Genomic DNA, 17,944 nt, shown 5'->3' on the forward strand with positions numbered 1-17,944 from the left:
GGTAGGTGTAGTTTAGGATTAAGAGAACAATTACATAAATGGAGCAGACCAGGGCTAAACCAGGGTCTGTGCTCAACTCTGACCAGGATTGCTAGTTTTGTGTGCTTTTAATTTTTGATGCAAAGTTCCTATAGTTTTAATATGTATACTAAGTAAGAGTGATTGAGTAGGAGACACACACGTTCAAGTCCCCACTCAAACACTGAGTTCCATCTGACTTGCCCAAAGCTGCAATTTCTCCACTTAACCTACCTCACAGGGCTATAGCAAGGATGTGAGAGAACCCCCAATACCACCATGAGCTCCTAGAAGGAAAGGCAGGATACAAATGTGGATTTGTTAAAAGAATTAATCACTCTTTATGTAAAAATAATTCACCTCTTTGTAATAAATTCCTCTTCCAGATCTTTATTGTGAACCATTTCTATTTTATCAAAATGCCACAAAGACTCCAAATCACATTCTGTGTCAAGGCAACTTTGACTCAGTCGTTGTCTAATCTCATTGTAGTCCCTCTGATTAGTGGAACACTTCATTAGAAAATCTAAACACAAATAGAAAAAAGCAAGCAAGTGTAATAACATTCTATTAGAATTCTGATCATGGCAAATAACCAATTATAGCCAATACAACTATTGGAAAGCACAAAACTCTATGATACAGTCAGTTGATTTTTTCAAAGAATAATCTTATCAAGGTAGACATATAAGGAGAAAAAACATGACTCAAAGCAGAAAACCTTTAATTAATTAGGACTTCTTGGAAATTAGTTCATTGCTAGCTGAAATAATATGCACATTGTATTACGCTTGTGTCTGTGAAGCCCCTGATGCAGAGCTGATGTGGTGGAATGCAATAATCAATTCTATGAGGGAAGGGAATATTATCTGTCTATCTATCTATCTATCCGTTCTATCCTGTAACTAATAGGATCAGAGCTAAAGAGTCTCATGTAGTGTACTGGTTGGCCTGGCAGTGCCTGTAAGTCCCTGCGGCTCTCCACTCACTCAGGCTTTAGTCTGTGAGGGACAGTTTTGCACAGGGGTGCATGCTCTGTGCTAGTATGCAAACAAGTTAACTGAGCCAACTAGACAGTGAAGACAAGAATAGATGTTCATCTTCTATATGGGCAATCATAGTCAAGTGTTCCAAATCCCGCCTCTCCTCTTTCTCTTCCTTTCAGAAGCACCACAGGAAATCCTCTTCCTTTCCCTCATCTAAAACCCTCTGCTCCAAGAAAAGCTTTTCTGTATCCATCTTTCCCCGCTCACCAGTGTAACTCTTTTCCACAGTACAGATAACCTGTTCTGGCCAGACACAAGCACTCCCCTCTTTCCAAGTTCCCTCTTTTGCCTATTCACTCCTGCCAGCCTAGCCTCAATTTATAGTATTAGAAGTCTTGCTGCTCTTCTCTCTTTCCTATATTTCTCTCTGGTCTCTCCCTCTTCACTTGTTCAGTCAACTCTGGCATTTCCTCTTGCTGCATCATCTCTGGGTTCCCCAGCCTCCTCAGAATACAGTGTTGCTACTTCCTGACAATCTTAATAGTTCCATTCCCCAGAACTCTATGGTTTCAAGTGTACAATTGCCCTATCTGGTTTGATTGATTGATATTAATTCCCTATTGATTAATATTATTAACTTCCTTTTGCTTTGTGTGAATATTTATCAATAAACAGTATCATTGATTAAAGCCTGTCTGGATTCTCTTTGTAGTATTACCCTGTTTTGACACAAAGATTAGCCCTTTGGCTCAAAGATCCCTTGAAGCATGTCAGTAAACACACTTCTAACAAGCCACAGCTGGCAGAATGCCCGTCAGGATCCAGGCTTAGCAAATGCTTTCTTTAGCCGCTGTTTCTCTCTCCATTCTCTCTCCTAACTCTCTCCATAACCTAGCCACTCCTGACTCTATGTTGTGATGTTTCTTCAGATACTCCTCTTTGATTAGCCGCTTTTTGCCTAAATGCCCTATCTCCTGTCTTGTTTTAAATGACCTACTTTTCCTTCAGGTACTTGGTATCAGCCCATTTTCTACCCTGCACCCTTATTTCATTTCAACCTTCTTGCCTCTGGGCTTCTTTAGCTTCATTATATTCCCAGGACCTCACTTTACTCCTATACCGCCCTGAGCCATTTTTGGAAGGGATAGAAATTGTGAGTGAATGAATGAATACTTCTGGGTAAAGAAGCTCAGTGCAGCTTGCAGCAGCTTTATTGTTGCAATGGCAACAGGCTGCACCTGTGTTTCCGTTCTTGTGATGAGAAGAGGCTTGGGACTGGAAAAAATATAGGCAGAGAAAAGAAATAGGCAGCAGTTCAAAAAAGAGAGTGTTGCCAGATTGGTGCTTAGATATAGCTTTTCCTATTTGAAGAAATTCTTGGGTACAGTTTTTCCGGACACAGTCTCTGGTTTGTTGCTGTCAGGAAGACTGACTGACTGGCGTACTGCCATGTTTAGGGCTCCTGTTCTTATACCCTAAACGAAGGCTGGTTGAACAAAGGAATTTGTAAGAAACCCTTTGTCCTATAAAGGCAGATCTATTAAGATGGACATGTCTGAGGAAGGGGCAATAAAAGGTCTTCTCAGGACTGATTGGGTTAGGCCCTTTCTGTGAGGTGAGGCTTGCTTTGTTTGGAGTCTATTGTTCAGATTAGGGAATTCAAGTTCCAAATTATAAGAACAGGACCTTTGATTAAGCTATTGGGGTGTGTGGGGTGGTGTCATTTGTTCTAGTATTTGGAACTTCTGTGGTCTTCATCTGGCCTGAGAGGTCAAAAGCTTCATTAATTTAATGGTTGATGGGAACACCCTGATCAGGTTTAACACTTTTGATTAGAGTTTAGAATTCCATTAAGGAAGTAGTTTTTCTTCATTATTATGGGCACTGAAGGTAGCTTCTCCAGAATGAATCTCACACATCCTCCCTGTTCTGCTATACCAGAAGTCTCTAACTTTTTCTTAGCAGCATTACAGAGAGGCAGTAAAATGCCTTTGCTTCACCCTTGGAAAAGCTGCTTTTTAAGATCTCTGGCTGCTGTAACAAAGGTGAACCTAGGGTCTTTTATTTATTTATTTATTTATTAAATGTATGCCCCGCCCAAACTTATGTCTCTGGGCAGCTTTTTAGGAAAGAGATAACAAGAATAGGGGGCAGTGTTCCCTCTAACAGGGAGTCCAAGGTGTTGTTGACTATAACTCCCAGAATCCCCAGCTGCAATGGCTTTTGTTTGGGGATTATGGGAGTTGTCGTCAACAACATCTGGGAATACCTGTTAGAGGGAACACTGATAGGGGATGCATGAATATGGGGGTCACTTTCAACGGGCTACTTGTCACTGTGTCATGACAACCCTCTGAGGGCAACGAAGGCCTAAAGGGAGGGAGAAGACCAAGTTTTACTTACTGATTTAAACTAATTTGGCTGTTGGCTTCTCATCAATGCTTATTTACAAAACAGATAAGCATTAGCTAACAGAACTCATGTATTCCTTAACGATCAAGGAGACAAAAAATGAATCACACACAGCAACTTCTAAATTGTAATTCCTAAATAACTATTCATTTTTATTTTTGTTTTTATCTACACAGCTTTCTAAGGTATAGGATCCACTTGCTATCCATGTGTTTTAGAGACTCATGGCACATTCTTTAGGATAGAAAAAGCCCCAAGGTCCCAGAGATTAAGAGAGGTTCCCAAGTGGATGAAAATACAAACCATGAGTGTAGGAAAACCTTCATGAGGTATCACACAGGAAAATCTAGTTATATTTACATCCCAGGTGGTAAACTGAGTGATGAGCTTGAGAAGGCTTAAGCCTCCAGTTTGGAAGCAAGACCTTCCCACCAGTTACAGATAAGCACAATCCTTTGTAGTTGCTGTGCTATCCCACAGATGAGATAAGTAAGTTATCCTGCCTCGAAGTGGACGCAGGACTAAGACATGTCTGAATATGCACCCATTCAATTCCATTTTTAGGCAATAGCCACTGATTGTGGAGATGGTACAAGGTACCATCCCCACAACTTTAAGGTATTTGTCAGGGTTCTCAACTCCTGATTGTACAACCAAGTCCCTCCCCAGACACTAGCTTTGCTGGCTCACCCCCAGAGCTGCCTCTGTTAACCATCATGTCAGTGTCTGCTATGGATGCAGACAGAAGCTGGGGATTGTTCCTTGAAGAAGCACTAGCCCAATAACAGCATCCAGATGAGTGTGCAAGTTTGCTAGGACAATCCAAATAGGTATTAAGGGGTAGAGCCTTGGGAAGCTCACAAGGCATGGGGAACCTTTTGTGAGAGTACAAGGTAACAGGAGAGCATCAGTGGGGGCTCTTCACTTAGGGCAAAGTGGGCAGCACCCACCCAAATTTCAATGCCACCATCTTTTTTTATAACTCACTGCCTCCTGTGTGTGGCTGCCCTCTACACTTCCCTGCCTGCAGCTTGCCTGCCCAGCAATGTTTACATAGAGTGCATGCTATAGCAAGCTCCTATTGAAAAGACTGAACAGTATTCCCCCTTCATTTAAACATTAATGAGGCAGCAGCCAACGAAAAGGCCTGCCTTTGTTTTCATAAAGTGGGCAGAAATTGAAATGACCTTGAAATGACCTGATAGGAGGCATCATGTGGATTGACTACCCTATCAGCCAATCAAGAGTGGCCAGAGGGGAGGGCTGTCTATTTTGAGAGAGGCAAGACAAAAAGAGCAGGAATCGCCATTTTGTTTAGCATTGCAGTGCTTGTAGGAACAGTTTCTCCTGCATTGTGTGAGGAATGGACTTGAAAATAAGATGTTCAGTTCAGCAAAGAAACAAACTCCATTGTTAATATAAGACTGGAAAACATTTGAGTGGTGGTGATGAGTATATTTCTTGTACCCTTGAAATTTGTCTCCCTGTCTGCCCTGAATGTATGTGCTTCAACTTGTTTGTATTTGAGAGTTTTTCTTATGTTCAGAACCCAAGCTACCCCTCAAGGCAGTTGCTGTGTTTGCGATATGTTCCTTAAGTAAATATCAATTGCACAAATCCTTTTCAAAAGCTCCTTCTATCCCTATGAATAAATATACCAGCTTTGCTCCCCCACCCCCACTAAAAATGAATCATTTCCATTGACTTAAAATGGTAGATCGCTAGCTTTGCTTTGTAGTTTTTATAACTGCAAATACATATTTAACATTTAGCAACTGTTGGTCTTAAGGATTCCTACTTTTCCTAATTAATTTGTAGTAAATCTTTCAACCTGTTAAACCAAATTTGATAGTTCCCTTCTGAAGACTAGAGGAATGTTTCCCCCCTTTGAGTTGCGTATTGTTCTCTCCTGCCTCCTTAACAGTTCTGTTCTGTTTATTCAGACATCATTAAGGTCTTCTGCATTTGCATTAAAAAAGGGATCACTCACCTATTTTGTCTACCTTCCACAGTATATCTTGAATTGATGGAGGCTTGTTAAAGAGAGATGGAGAGTAATTTGGCTAGTGAATGAGAAGGGTTATGTGGTGGGCTGTGCTATGGTGATCATATTCAAAAAGAGAATGGACCACACATTTAAACTAGTTTGAAACAGCTTTCATCATTTAAGGCCTCCTGATCCTCAAAAAAAACAATGGGAACTGCAATTTTGTGCAAATGCTGAGAGGCCTTTATTAGAACCCTTTCATCAAAGAACTGCAGCTCCCAATGCCTGAGTGGTCAAGGAGCATGATGATTAAGCAGGTTTGAATCTGGCTTAAAATGTGTAGTGTAGACATGCCCTTAAGAGTTAGGGAAACTGCACCTGTGGAACAATGGTTTTTATCAAAGACCTTAAAGGAAGTGGCATTCCTCTTCTTTTTGGAACAGCACTCCTCCAATTTGTGCAAATAATGTATTTGTGTGTTTTGTCTTTAAGACTTATTTTATTGCAGGAGCTGGTTTTTATTGTGAAGGGCATGTTGCCAATACACAGTATGTTGGAAATAAACATACCTAATAAGGTCTTCCTGTGTCCCATCATCTTCCCCTGTCCCATCCCAACTTGTTCCCAAGGTGCCTACAACCCCCAAAAGCAACCTTTCAGGGAGCTGTTGGGAAGAGAGGTGAGGGAGTTTTTTGCATCTATTTCTATATGCCCAAGCCACCTAATGGTACAGCGAGGAAGTAACTTGCCTAGGAAGCAAGAGGTTGCTGGTTCGAATCCCTGCTGGTATGTTTCCCAGATTAGGGGTGCATGATTTGGATTTTCTGTGTTTCGATTTGTATCTGAATCGAAACAGCCCCGATTAGGATCCAAATCTAACCCATCCAAATCAACCCAGATCCGATTCGGATCTGAATTGTGGCTGATTCAATTTGAATCAATTTGGGTTTTGGATCTGTTCTATTAATTCCCCCAGATTCCCAGCTTTCATTTAAAAATAAAAAGCTAAGCTCTAGCCCTTATAGAAGTGGAGTTATTGAGCAAAATGTGTGGTCACTATTTTTCGAGTGTTCGGATTCTTTTTAGTATAATAACTTTCACTCAATTATGAATCCTTATGAGGATTCATTACACACCTTCATTTCTTCTATTCATGTTGACTGTCTTTTCGACAGCGCCAACTGTCAACTGCTATGTGCTAACTACACCCCACTCCCACCCGCAAGGCAGTGGGGTACTACTCCGTTTAAGTTAAGTGCCTAATGGGTAGAGGCTACCACCCAAATTGCAGAGGAATTGGGCAAAGGGCTGATTTTTGGTGAATTGTTGACGTTTATGCATCTTTAAGGTTTTTCCCCATAAGGTATAATGAAGGTTTCAGCAGCCCCTTAAGTGCACTTGGGGGGTGCTGGGGTGGCGTAGTGCACATAGGGTGCCAGCCACTCCCATGGGATGCTAACCCATGGGGTACAGGGTTCTGTTGTTTCTGAGGTGTTCTGAGTGTAGATTCTCTGGTAGCAAATGAGAGTAGATTCATGGTTTGTATTGAAAATCTCATTTTCTACCAGAGAATCTACTCTCAGAACACCTTAGAAACAACAGGTGACCGGCGCCCTCTGTTCACTACACCACCACTCACCCTGGGCCACCCCAGCACCCCCCAAGTGCAGTTATGGGGCTGCTGAAACCGACATGATTCCCTACAGAGAAAAACCTCAAAGATGTGTAAACTTCAACAAATCACCAAAAAAAGCCCTCTAACCAAATCCTTTGAAAAAATTCTGGTAGCTTCCTTGCCCCCCTTGGGCACTACCACCAACCCCACACCACTCTAGGCCATCCCTTTCCCCACAACGTGAAGCGATACACCTCCATTATACCTTATGGGGGGGAACCTTAAAGACGTGTAAACGTCAACAATTAACCAAAAACCAGCCCTTTGCCCAATTCCTCTGCAATTTGGGTGGTAGCCTCTACCCATTAGGCATTTAAACTGAGTAGTACTCCACTGCCTTGCGGGTGGGAGTGGGGTGTAGATGGCACATGGCAGCTGACGCTGTCGAAAAGACAGTCAAAATGAATAGAAGAAATGAAGGTGTGTAATGAATCCTCATAAGGAACGCTGGGAATCTGGGGGAATTAATAGGACAGATCCAAAACCTGAATCGATTCGAATCAAATCAGCCACGATTCGATTTGTACTGGAATCTAGCCAATGGACCACAGGGGTGATTCGTTTTGTCTCCAAATCACCCTAATCAGCTAGATGTGGGTACAAATCAATTTGTATCCGAATCAATTTGCACATCCCTACCCCAGACTATGGGAGACTCCTATATCGGGCAGCAGCAATATAGGAAGATGCTGAAAGGCATCATCTCATACTGTGCGGGAGGAGGCAATGGTAATCCCCTCCTGTATTCTATCAAAGAAAACCACAGAGCTCTGTGGTCGCCAGGAGTCGACACCAACTCAATGGCACAACTTTACCTTTACTTTCTATATGCAAACAGGAGTTAATTGTTTTGTGGGGTTTTTTGCTCCACCCCTGCGCCACCCACTTTGGCTCTGGCCACCATGTGCCCTGCCTGGCACCCACCCAGTCCCAGGAGTTACCAGCCAACACTGGAGAGCATATAAGTGTAAACACATTTGGGCAGGGGATGGCTGGACCTGGAGCCAGAAGGACAGCTACAGGAAGTGAGCCCACATGGAGGAGAACAACAAGGGTGAAATGCTCAGCAGCCCCTCAAGGACTTGGGAAGCAACCAAAACAAAGAAAGGGAGACTGGTACATGTCCAAAGCCTTGACATTATTCATAGCTAAGGTCTCTGTCAGGTTCTCTGTAGAGGAACTTCCTGTGCTCGGCCAAAATAAATGGAGGCCGGGGGCAGAGCGGAGGCCATGTAACTTTAAAAAAAAAATTGCTCCCACGGCCGACGTCGCCGACCGCCCACCCTCCCTCCCAGCTGCCGAGTCCCCCTTACCCTGGCCGACTGCTGTCGGCCGAAGACAGCCCTTAATTTAAGAGGCAGAGAGGAGCTCGCAAGCAGAGCTCCTCTCTGTGCAAAGCCTCTTGCTGAACTGCCGCTTTGGGTGCTTGCGTCCCTTGCGCCCAAAGCGGCAGTTCGGCAAGAGGCTTTGCACAGAGAGGAGCTCTGCTCTGTGAAGGAGGAGGCAATCCAGCATTGTATTGTGAAATGGGCACTCACAGAAACACAAGGGCTAGGCCTGAGCTAATCAATATGCTAAAATGTAACTCACTATCAGATAATGTCTGTGGAAGAGGCCAGGGGCTGATCTCCCCTTTCCTGTTGCAAGAAATCTATGTTAATATTTGTCAATGATTGCTCTGCTATGCCCAAAGGGGATTACTCAGTTGCTGCCTATAGAAATTCCACCCTAGGAGAACACCTGTAGATTTCGTCCTTTTACTAACACCTTCTGGGACCAGGCCCAAATCTGGGGACAAGAGAAGATGTCCATTTGCAGCTTAGAGAGGCAGATTTGCCTTGGGCAATGTCCCCTCCTCAAGATAGCAGCTAACAAAAGATGGGATTAAGATCTCCCTGGACTGGGCTAATATCCTGAATAATTAAAAGACATTATCCAGAAGGTAACAGCAAGTTGTCACCTTTTGGGACCCAGGAAAGATGATGGGAGATCAAAGGAAGATACAACTATAAAGAATAGCTTACTGGACAGAGAAGTGGCAGTCTCTTGCCTACAAGCAGTCTTGTGCCTAAACGTAATCTTCTGCCTACAAGCAAGACTTGCTCATGAGTAATCCAAGAGTTTGCTGCCCAAGCCGCGGGGCTAGAGGCAGGAACTCTGTCCATGGACAAGAACTGTCTGTGACTTTCACTGCGCAGTGAGAAGTCAAGACTTCCCCAGCCATGGTGCTCTGACTCTCAGCCATGCTCTGAGCAAACTGCATGATTGATCCAAGAGTTCCTGTCTCCAGCCAAAAGCTTCTCTCCTTCAGCTGAAAGATCCACCGTTCTCAAGCCTCTGATCCTGGTAATATGCTACCTTCACAAGCCTTGGATCCCTACTTTCCTCCTCCTTACTAATCACTGCTATCCCCCTTCCTAAGCCCCCCCCCTCCTTCTTTCTCTGCTTCTCTCTAAATGTTTTATTTAGGATTTGTAAGATAGCTGTAATTACTGACTGCACACACATATGTTAGTTAGGCACATTACACTACACCTTGAACCGGAAACATGTTTTTCTTTTATCCTGATAAGCAACTTTTTATAATAAAGCCCACTGAATTTTCCGAGTGTGTCTCTCTCCATCTCTGTTTGCGCGCCCAGATCCTACATGGTCACCATCTCCAAGAACCAATTCAGTTTGTGTATGATGTGACTTTCCCTCTTTCCCTCTGAGCATGTACAGAGTGCGAAACCAGGTATAGTTCACAACAAAGGGAAGAATGGGCAGGAGGAGGAACGCACCTTGGCTGCAGGTAGATGTCTCTGCTGGCAGCCGCCACTGAGTAACACTAGCCTTTGGAGAGCCTCCAAAGGGGGGGGCAATGCCACTCTTCCTCCCTCCATCCTCCACTTGTTGGAGCAGGCGGCCAAGGCCCGTCTGGGTGGGAGGGAGGAGGCAGAGGGGTGTCGGGCAGTTGGAGGGCCACGAGAAATGGCTATGCGGGGAGCCAGGGGTAGTGCATGCCCGTGCACCTTAAAGGGAAGCCTGGCTGGCAGTCCTCAGAGGGATGTATTTTCAGATGCCACAGGGTAGTTCCGAGGGGAGCAGAAAGACAAAAATTATCCTGCCAACCTGCATGCTCCACACTACAGCTGGAAGTCTCCCACAGTGTGGGTGCACAGCAAGCTGCTGCCACCTTAGACTATCAACCAGAGTCTAGTGTATTAAGAGTATATCTTGCCATTTTTCACCATGTGAATTCATGATTGTTTACAATTAAAATCACAATAGTTTAGATGTGCTGAAGAAGCACCCCAACATCTAAAAACAGCTTCTGTGCCAAAAAAGAAGAAGAAGAATTTATTCTTAAGTTACTATGCACCTTTCCAACTCAGATTACACAAACTGGATTAGAGCAATAAAGACTATTAACAACAATGAAAGCAACACACACAGGAACGTATTCAACAGTTGGAACAGCGAATGCCTCCATGGGCATTATCATCAACATTCAAATAAAAAGGCTGAAGGTGTGAGAACATACACAAGGCCAAGACCAGAAGGTTTTGACTTGGTACCTAAAGATGTAGAAAAACAATGCCAATCTGTGACTGTGGTGCTACCATAAATAAAATGGTTCTGTGAAGCCAAAGACTTCACCTCCCACAGATTATGGCAGGCTACCATACCCATACACCTGCTAAGAGTTTTGCTTAATGAAGAGGCTAAAGGGCATGCCAATACGCTGTTCCTATTATAAACCTCAGAAACTGCCCCTGTGTGTGGATATACAAATGAAACGTGAAAGTATGCATCTATTAAGTCCAATGCCTCTAAAAGTGGCATGATTTCTGATAAAGACGGGTCTTTGTTTAGTTGTCTCAGGTCCGTAATACACCAAGAAGAATTATCAGTTGTCTTGTACTTACTGTACCGTACCTTTATCGGGGGCTCTTTTAGGAATGGTAAAATTTTTCAAACAATTTTGTTTTGGCAAAAATGATCCCTTTGTATTTGATGTTATGCTTTTCCATATTGCTCGCACCTTTGGTTCCATTTCTTTTTTGTCTTCAACCTAAAGCAGGAAGGAAAGCCAGAAACTGTTATATCTCCTTTTTGCTCAATTGCATGGTTTGTTTTAATTGTTCCTCATTTGCCAGTTCTGATTGCTTGTTTTCTCCACTTACTATATTACTGTATAGTCCACTTCCACTATTTCACTCTAAGACAAGAATATCCTTTTTTACTGCAGGTTTTTATGTTGCTGAACAGACTGGAGAACCAATTGAAACTGTTGTTTACTGACATTTTTAGAAGATGTGAACATCAAGATTTTCACCTCTTTTAATAAGAACTTGAAAAACGGCATTGAATTTCAAAATACAGTATTTTCTTCAGACATTTTAATTAACGTATACACAAACTTATTTATCTTTTTCACTTTCGGTTCATATGCTTCTGTTGATTTGTTAATTCTCAAATGATTGTTCTTAGTTCTCAAACTATTTTCAATGGAAAGTTTTTAATCTTTCAGAAAATACCATGCGTTTTACAAGTCTGTCAATGGAGTGAATCCTGGAGTCTTCCAAGTTATAGATTTTGAAAACTAGTTTTATGATTTGCATGTTTCTGAAGAATGGAAGGCTATATTTCTTTGGAACAGCAGATTCAAAGTAACAATACTAAATATCCAGGCCTTTACATGATCTTTTTTTGCTGCTTCTGTGTGTTTTTATCTGTGTATGGTTTTTGTTTGTATTTTGTATATTTTAAATCAGATTTGTTGTCATTTTTAGCTTAATACTTTTAGCGGTTTTTATTATATTTTTTAAACTTTTGTAAACCACCTTGGATTGTTTAATGAAAGGCGGTATACAAATTTAACAATAAATAAATGAGATGCCAAACAATCCAACCAAAGTTGTCCAACTGATTTCAGTGGGCAAGTTAATGTTCTACTCTCCAAGTCAACAGGGTGTGAAAGTGCCTAACATTTCTCTTTTGCATTGAAGACCTTGCAATAGCATTTTAGAAAAAGGTCAATAAAGATTAACAATGTATGGATGCATATTCCGTGTGTATACAAACAATTACATATACGATTACACACACAGTAAAAAATTAGCAAAACTGCAAAAACTAATCTTTTGACAAAAATGCAAAATGCCATATCTTTCAACTGTAGCTTCAAATAGATAGGCCTATTCTTGGACTGCATTACAGTATTTCCATTGCAACTATTATGTTAAGGTCCAAGTTTGAGCTTAAGTAGTATCTTAAACTTTGAGAGCTCAGAAAATTATTTGTGGCAGGCTGTTATCTATGAACCAGACACTAGAGGGTGATACAATACAATTTTCCCATTGATAACACAATTCTTGTTAAAAGTAACAGCATGGAGATACTCAGAATTATGGGTTCCACTCAACAGCAACATATTAGACCACTAAAGATTGCAAACATTTCTATATCAAAAACTTCATACATATGCATAAAATTTTGCATAGCAAGAAAACTGCAGACTTTAGAACAAATGTTACCAGTACTTGTCACAGAGTTTTGAAATCTACTACAGAACTTTCAAGCTCTCAAAAAATGCATGCTGGAAAGAGAGATTAAAACAGAAATGGGCATGGTAGTTAGCATAACAGTTGATACAATCCATCAACTCAATATACCCAATATGTCAAGCACACAGACTCTGCTTTGAGAAAGGTCATTCTAACCAAACTAGTACTATTGATCCCTTTTCTAGAGTTAGTTTTCAAACGGAATTAAACAGTTCTAGCTTTGTGGTACTCTGAGTTTTTATATTAAAGCATTACCTCAATAATTAATAGAATCCCTGGAAAAAAATCTGTCATCTTATTTCCTCTGTAATCCTGATTTTAACACAAGTTCCACAAATTTCCCCCAATTACTTTATTATATTTTCCACCTTTACACTATCTTCAAGCCACCTAATGGCACAGTGGAGAAATGACCTGACTACCAAGTCAGAGGTTGCCAGTTCGAATCCCCACTGGTATGTTTCCAAGACTATAGGCAACGTCTATATCAGGCAGCAGCGATATAGGAAGATGCTGAAAGGCACCATTTCATACTGCACAGGAGATGGCAATGGTAAACCCCTCCTGTATTCTACCAAAGACAACCACAGGGCTCTGTGGTCACCAGGAGTCAACACCAACTCAACGGCACACTTTACCTTTACACTGCCTTCAACATACCATCTTCCCATCTGAAGCTACAACCTCTGTTAAGTCCAGATAAAACTTATTAACGGGAGTATGCAGGTCACAACTACTTGTGAGCATGTTGATTTTTGATACTTAAAAGCCAGAAGTTAATACACCTTGTTGAGGAATTCCTAATAAAATATTTCATTTAAAGAAACCAGTACAGTATAGTTAATTTGACAAACATATGCTAAACCTTACTCTTAGTATTTCACCACACACTGCAGAATATTTTTAAAGGTTTTCCATACAACTACTTTTTAAGAAAGCAAGCTTAGAAGTTGGTGTGCACAGTACTAAGTTACTTCAGTTATTAGGATTGTATTACCAATTAGGAATTTAGGAAATTGCCTTATACCAAGTCAGACCACTGACTCGGTATAAGGCAGCTTAGACTAGTCTTACTCAGACCAATCTAGCTCAGTGTCTTCTACACAGCCTGGAAGAGGCTTCTCCAAGGTTACATGCAAGAGTCTCTCTCAACCCTATCTGAAGATGTCAGGAAGGGAACTTCCTCAAGTTCTGCCACATTCCTTTGGAAAACAGCTTTCCCAATCGTTTTTTGCTCATAAGAATGACTAATTATATTTCCTAATGAACTATTTCAAAAATAGACATATATAAATGTAGACTTCTTAAAGGAACCTCATTGATATAGGCTTACCTTCTAGTTTGCTAGGAAGTAGATGTAAAAGCAATTTCTATACTTACTGTTTGCAGCAAAAATGAGGTATTTTCAGTTTGGGTGAACTATATAACAACTTCTAAATAAAAGTTAGAAGAGTATGCTCAAGTCAGTGCTGCCAACTACACCTCTTTCTTTTGCTACATTAATTATTTTTCCTCACCTCATTTTCATTAATAGCTGAACATAAAATAATCACAAGGAAAATATTTTAATAATTAAAGCTATAACCAAAGAAACATTTTAATGCACAACCATTTGTAGATTTTCCTTTGTCAACAAAAACCTGGTTTTGGAAACCACTTCAGCTGCACTGCATATGCAAGACTACATCACCAATGAGCCAACACACCTGATTGTCAGAGGACAACAGAAAAACGCTTTGTCCACTGCTATAAAATAAATGTCAACCACAGCATGAGGTGAGATTAAAGCAGAATTATTGCCAATTGTCATCTTTTTCCTAAACTCACGTTACAAGTAAATCCCACATTCAACAGTATTCATATATAACTATAATAGCAGTGTTCAGGGCTTTAGCCTTAATTTAAGTAGCTTCTAGCTATTAGGAACAAACTTTTGAAAATAAAGATCAATGCTTTAGTTAGGTACAGAAAGTTGTTCTGTTTGTGTCATACTGAATAAAATAGCAAAGATGGTCTGACAAATGGATCTCTGGATATTTATTTATTTATCTATCTATCAAATTTATACCCAGCCCAAACTTACCTCTCTGGGTGGTCAAATGCATTTCTCCCAAATGCACACTTTACCACAGAGCACCAATTTCAATGACTGGTCTGGGACACAAGATTTCTTATGAACATACACTCTCATCCCAACTAGCGATGTGCATGAATCAAAAAATTGCTTCAAGTTTGAATTAAAAATGCATTTCAATTCAAACACGAATAGAATCAGCCCTAAACAGGTAGATTTAATTCAAACTTGATTCTATTTGAAACAAATCTGAATTTATTTGACCTGTATGAAGGGACGAGGGGATGTAGGAGACTTTTTTTTTTAAAGAAGCAGCGCTCAAGAGTTACCTTTACTGTGTGGAGCGGGTGGGGGGAGAGGCAGCAACCCACGCTATCCCCCTGCAGCCCAATGGCCACTGCTTCTAAACACAAGAGGCACCTTTGAACCGCGGCAGGAAGGTGGCAACCCTACCCACCACCACTCACGGCAGCCCACCTGCTCACACTGGGCCATGTGGAGGGATGGCAGGTCAGGTTGCCGCCTTCCCGCTACTGTAAGCTCTGCAGTTACCACTCTTGAGCAATTCAAAGGTGCCTCGTGTTTTAAAGCAGCAGCTGACGGGATGCAGTGAAAGGGGATGGTGGGGTAGGTTGCCGCCTCCTGCCGGTGTGGGCTCTGCACACTACAGGTAATTCTCTAGCACCCCCTTTTTTTAAAAAAAGGAGGCTCTCCTCCCCCTCACTATGCTCCCCCTATACAGATCAAATCAATTTGAATTTGAATCACTCAAACAAACAAACCAGGTTAAGAGTCGAATCAGTTTGCACATCCCTAATCCCATCAGCAACAGTTCAGTAACAGAGCGTGGAACAAAGATTGGGCATACACTATTATGCCACCAATTAGTTACCCTTAAACATCTTTTAACCCCATTCACCCCCCAAAATTTGCCCCAATCAATTCCAGACCAGTGGCTGACATCTGACTAAACTTACTAGAAGTACTCCCATTGAAATCTAACAGTGTTTAGACTACTTCTCAAGTAGTACTACTGATAAATTTAAGATATGGCGGTGAACATTTACATACTGCTTTTCAGCAAAAGTTCCCAAAATGGTTTACACAGATATAAATAAATCCAGGAATAGCCATTGGAAGATATCAACTAGTATCTCTAATTTCTAAAGAAAGATGCCGGGACAAGAGTCTGTAACGATCACCTTGGGAGACCTTCCCGGTAATAATCCTTGATGTGTGGAACTCTCTGCAGTTACACCGGCTCAGAAACACCTTTCTGTGACATCACACAGCTTACGTTACTTGGCATTTCATCTGGCGTTCCAGGGCCGAATTCAAACCACGCGCATTAACCCCTCCCCGCGTAAGCCAATGCAGTGAGAGAGCATAAGCAGATCCAAACATACAGACAAGATAAGCATCCCAAACCCGTTACTCCCAATACTAGTGACATCGCGAAGGAAGAAGCAAGAGATGGAGACTGGGAGGAAAGTGAGGGGGCGAGAACAGGGGGCAAGAAAGAACAGAGTCTCCTGTAATATGTGGGGAAAGCGACGGCCGGCTGTTTCACCGCCGGCTTGTTTATTCCCCTCAACCTCTATCCCAACTAACGCACAATAAAGTTGCTACCGAAAGACGTTAAGCCCGCTTTGAAACGGAATTAGACAAGTTAACGGAAGACTAGCGACTAGCAACGACAGCTAAACTGAACCTCCAAATCCAGCAGCAGTTTATCTCCGCCGACCAATTGCGGAGCAACAGGCGAGGCAAGCCGTTGGTTTCAGCCCTTCCTGGGAATGCCCAGAGAGGCATCTCCCCACCACCCGCTGTTCTACCTACACACGGGTGTGTGTGTGTGTGTGTGTGTGTGTGTGTGCCCGAGTCAGCGGACCGCTGCTAGATCCGAGACCCAATACGGAGCCCCACCACCACAGCTCTTGACGGGGCTCCGTGTGTGGCGGGCAGAGGTCGCTGGGGAGGGGAGCGCAGACCGGGAGAAAGAAGAAGGCAGGGGGCGACCGACTTCCGTAGCTCGGTCGCCAAAGTCAAGGCTACTGACTCCCGCGAGGCGACGGCGGAGGAAAGCTACCTCCTCGACTCCCACCCCGAGGGGAGAGGGGTTGGGGGGCTGTCAGTCACTCACTATCCATCTGCGGCCGCTCCCGTCCTCCTGTCCGATCAAACCGTCGTCTTCTTCAGCATACCCCGCTCCTCCTCTTCGCTTCCTCGGGTGCTCCTCTTGCTTCTGACCCGGACTCTTCCGAGTCCCTGCCCGAGGAGGGGGTCCGACGCCTTGCTTGGTCGACTCTCGCCGCCGGCCAGGCAGCTGCGGGCGGTAACGCGACACCGCCACCATCCCGGCAGCAACTGCCGACAGCAACCGCCTCGCGCTCTAGTCGCGCGGCCCCTCCCCCTAGCCGCGCGCCTCGTGCTGTGCCGTGGTGTGAGGAAGGGGCGGGGCAAGGACGCCAAGGGAGGAGCCGCGCGCTCTCCGCCTCCGTCCTTCTTCCAGGGCAGTGGGGGGCAGCAGGGAGCCCTGCTGGGCTGTTTCCTTTTTTTCAGCAGTAGGCACCACCATCTCCAAAGAAATAATAATTTTAAAAGATGCTAGTCCAGTAAGGTCAAATCCACGGTGTGCGTATGTATATAACACACTCACACACCCGCCCCTGTCAGAAATAATTTGATGAACTTATTCGAATTTTAATTGAACGTTTCAGTTTAGGCCTTAATCAGTAGTGGATGGACATTTTTTCTTCTCCCCCTCCCACCCCGGCCAGGTTGTGTGAGTGAGCACATACAGGTTACAAGGTGGCAGTTAAATGCTGTGTTAGCAGAGTTCCAGGGCAGTTGACCAGTGTTCACCAACCTTGATTTGAGGAGGAATCGTTATATTGGACCTGCTATATTTGCTGGTTCTGTTTTGACCATCTTATACTAACAAGGAACTTTTGTGGGGAGGACACATTCGACTCCAGCTCTAAAGAGCTCTGTGGCCGAGGCTGGCTGTCAAAAGCAGCCCCATCTTGTGGGCATTTGGTGTTACTCCTGTAAAACAGTTTGTAAAAGATGGGAAGCTTCCAACCAAAAAACAAAAGGAGCCGAAATATCAAGAGATGCTATAAACCATTTATTGGAACCCAACACATTTTAATCACAAAAGGCCTTCTTCAAGGGCAGCACTAAAATTACATTTAAAAATACATTTAGACTACTTAATAAAAACACATTTAAAACTAA

At 42.8% G+C, this 17,944-nt stretch overlaps 1 protein-coding gene across 2 annotated transcripts in view; it reads right to left on the reverse strand.

Annotated features, from left to right (window-relative positions):
* Window positions 1–17,129, reverse strand: part of TEX15 (testis expressed 15, meiosis and synapsis associated) — an 84,150-nt gene extending 67,021 nt beyond the window's left edge. For both annotated transcript variants that reach the window (XM_053292159.1, XM_053292160.1), the window contains exons 1-3: window positions 16,848–17,129; window positions 11,000–11,135; window positions 379–544 (exon numbers count right to left, since the gene is read on the reverse strand). In XM_053292159.1, coding sequence (XP_053148134.1) covers window positions 379–544; window positions 11,000–11,135; window positions 16,848–17,060 — 515 coding nt within the window. In that variant the 5' untranslated portion in view covers window positions 17,061–17,129. The remainder of the gene's footprint in view (window positions 1–378; window positions 545–10,999; window positions 11,136–16,847) is intronic.
* Between the last annotated feature and the right edge of the window lie 815 nt (window positions 17,130–17,944).

The sequence above is a fragment of the Hemicordylus capensis genome, chromosome 2 (assembly GCF_027244095.1).
Source record: "Hemicordylus capensis ecotype Gifberg chromosome 2, rHemCap1.1.pri, whole genome shotgun sequence".
Classification (NCBI taxonomy): Eukaryota; Metazoa; Chordata; class Lepidosauria; order Squamata; family Cordylidae; genus Hemicordylus; species Hemicordylus capensis.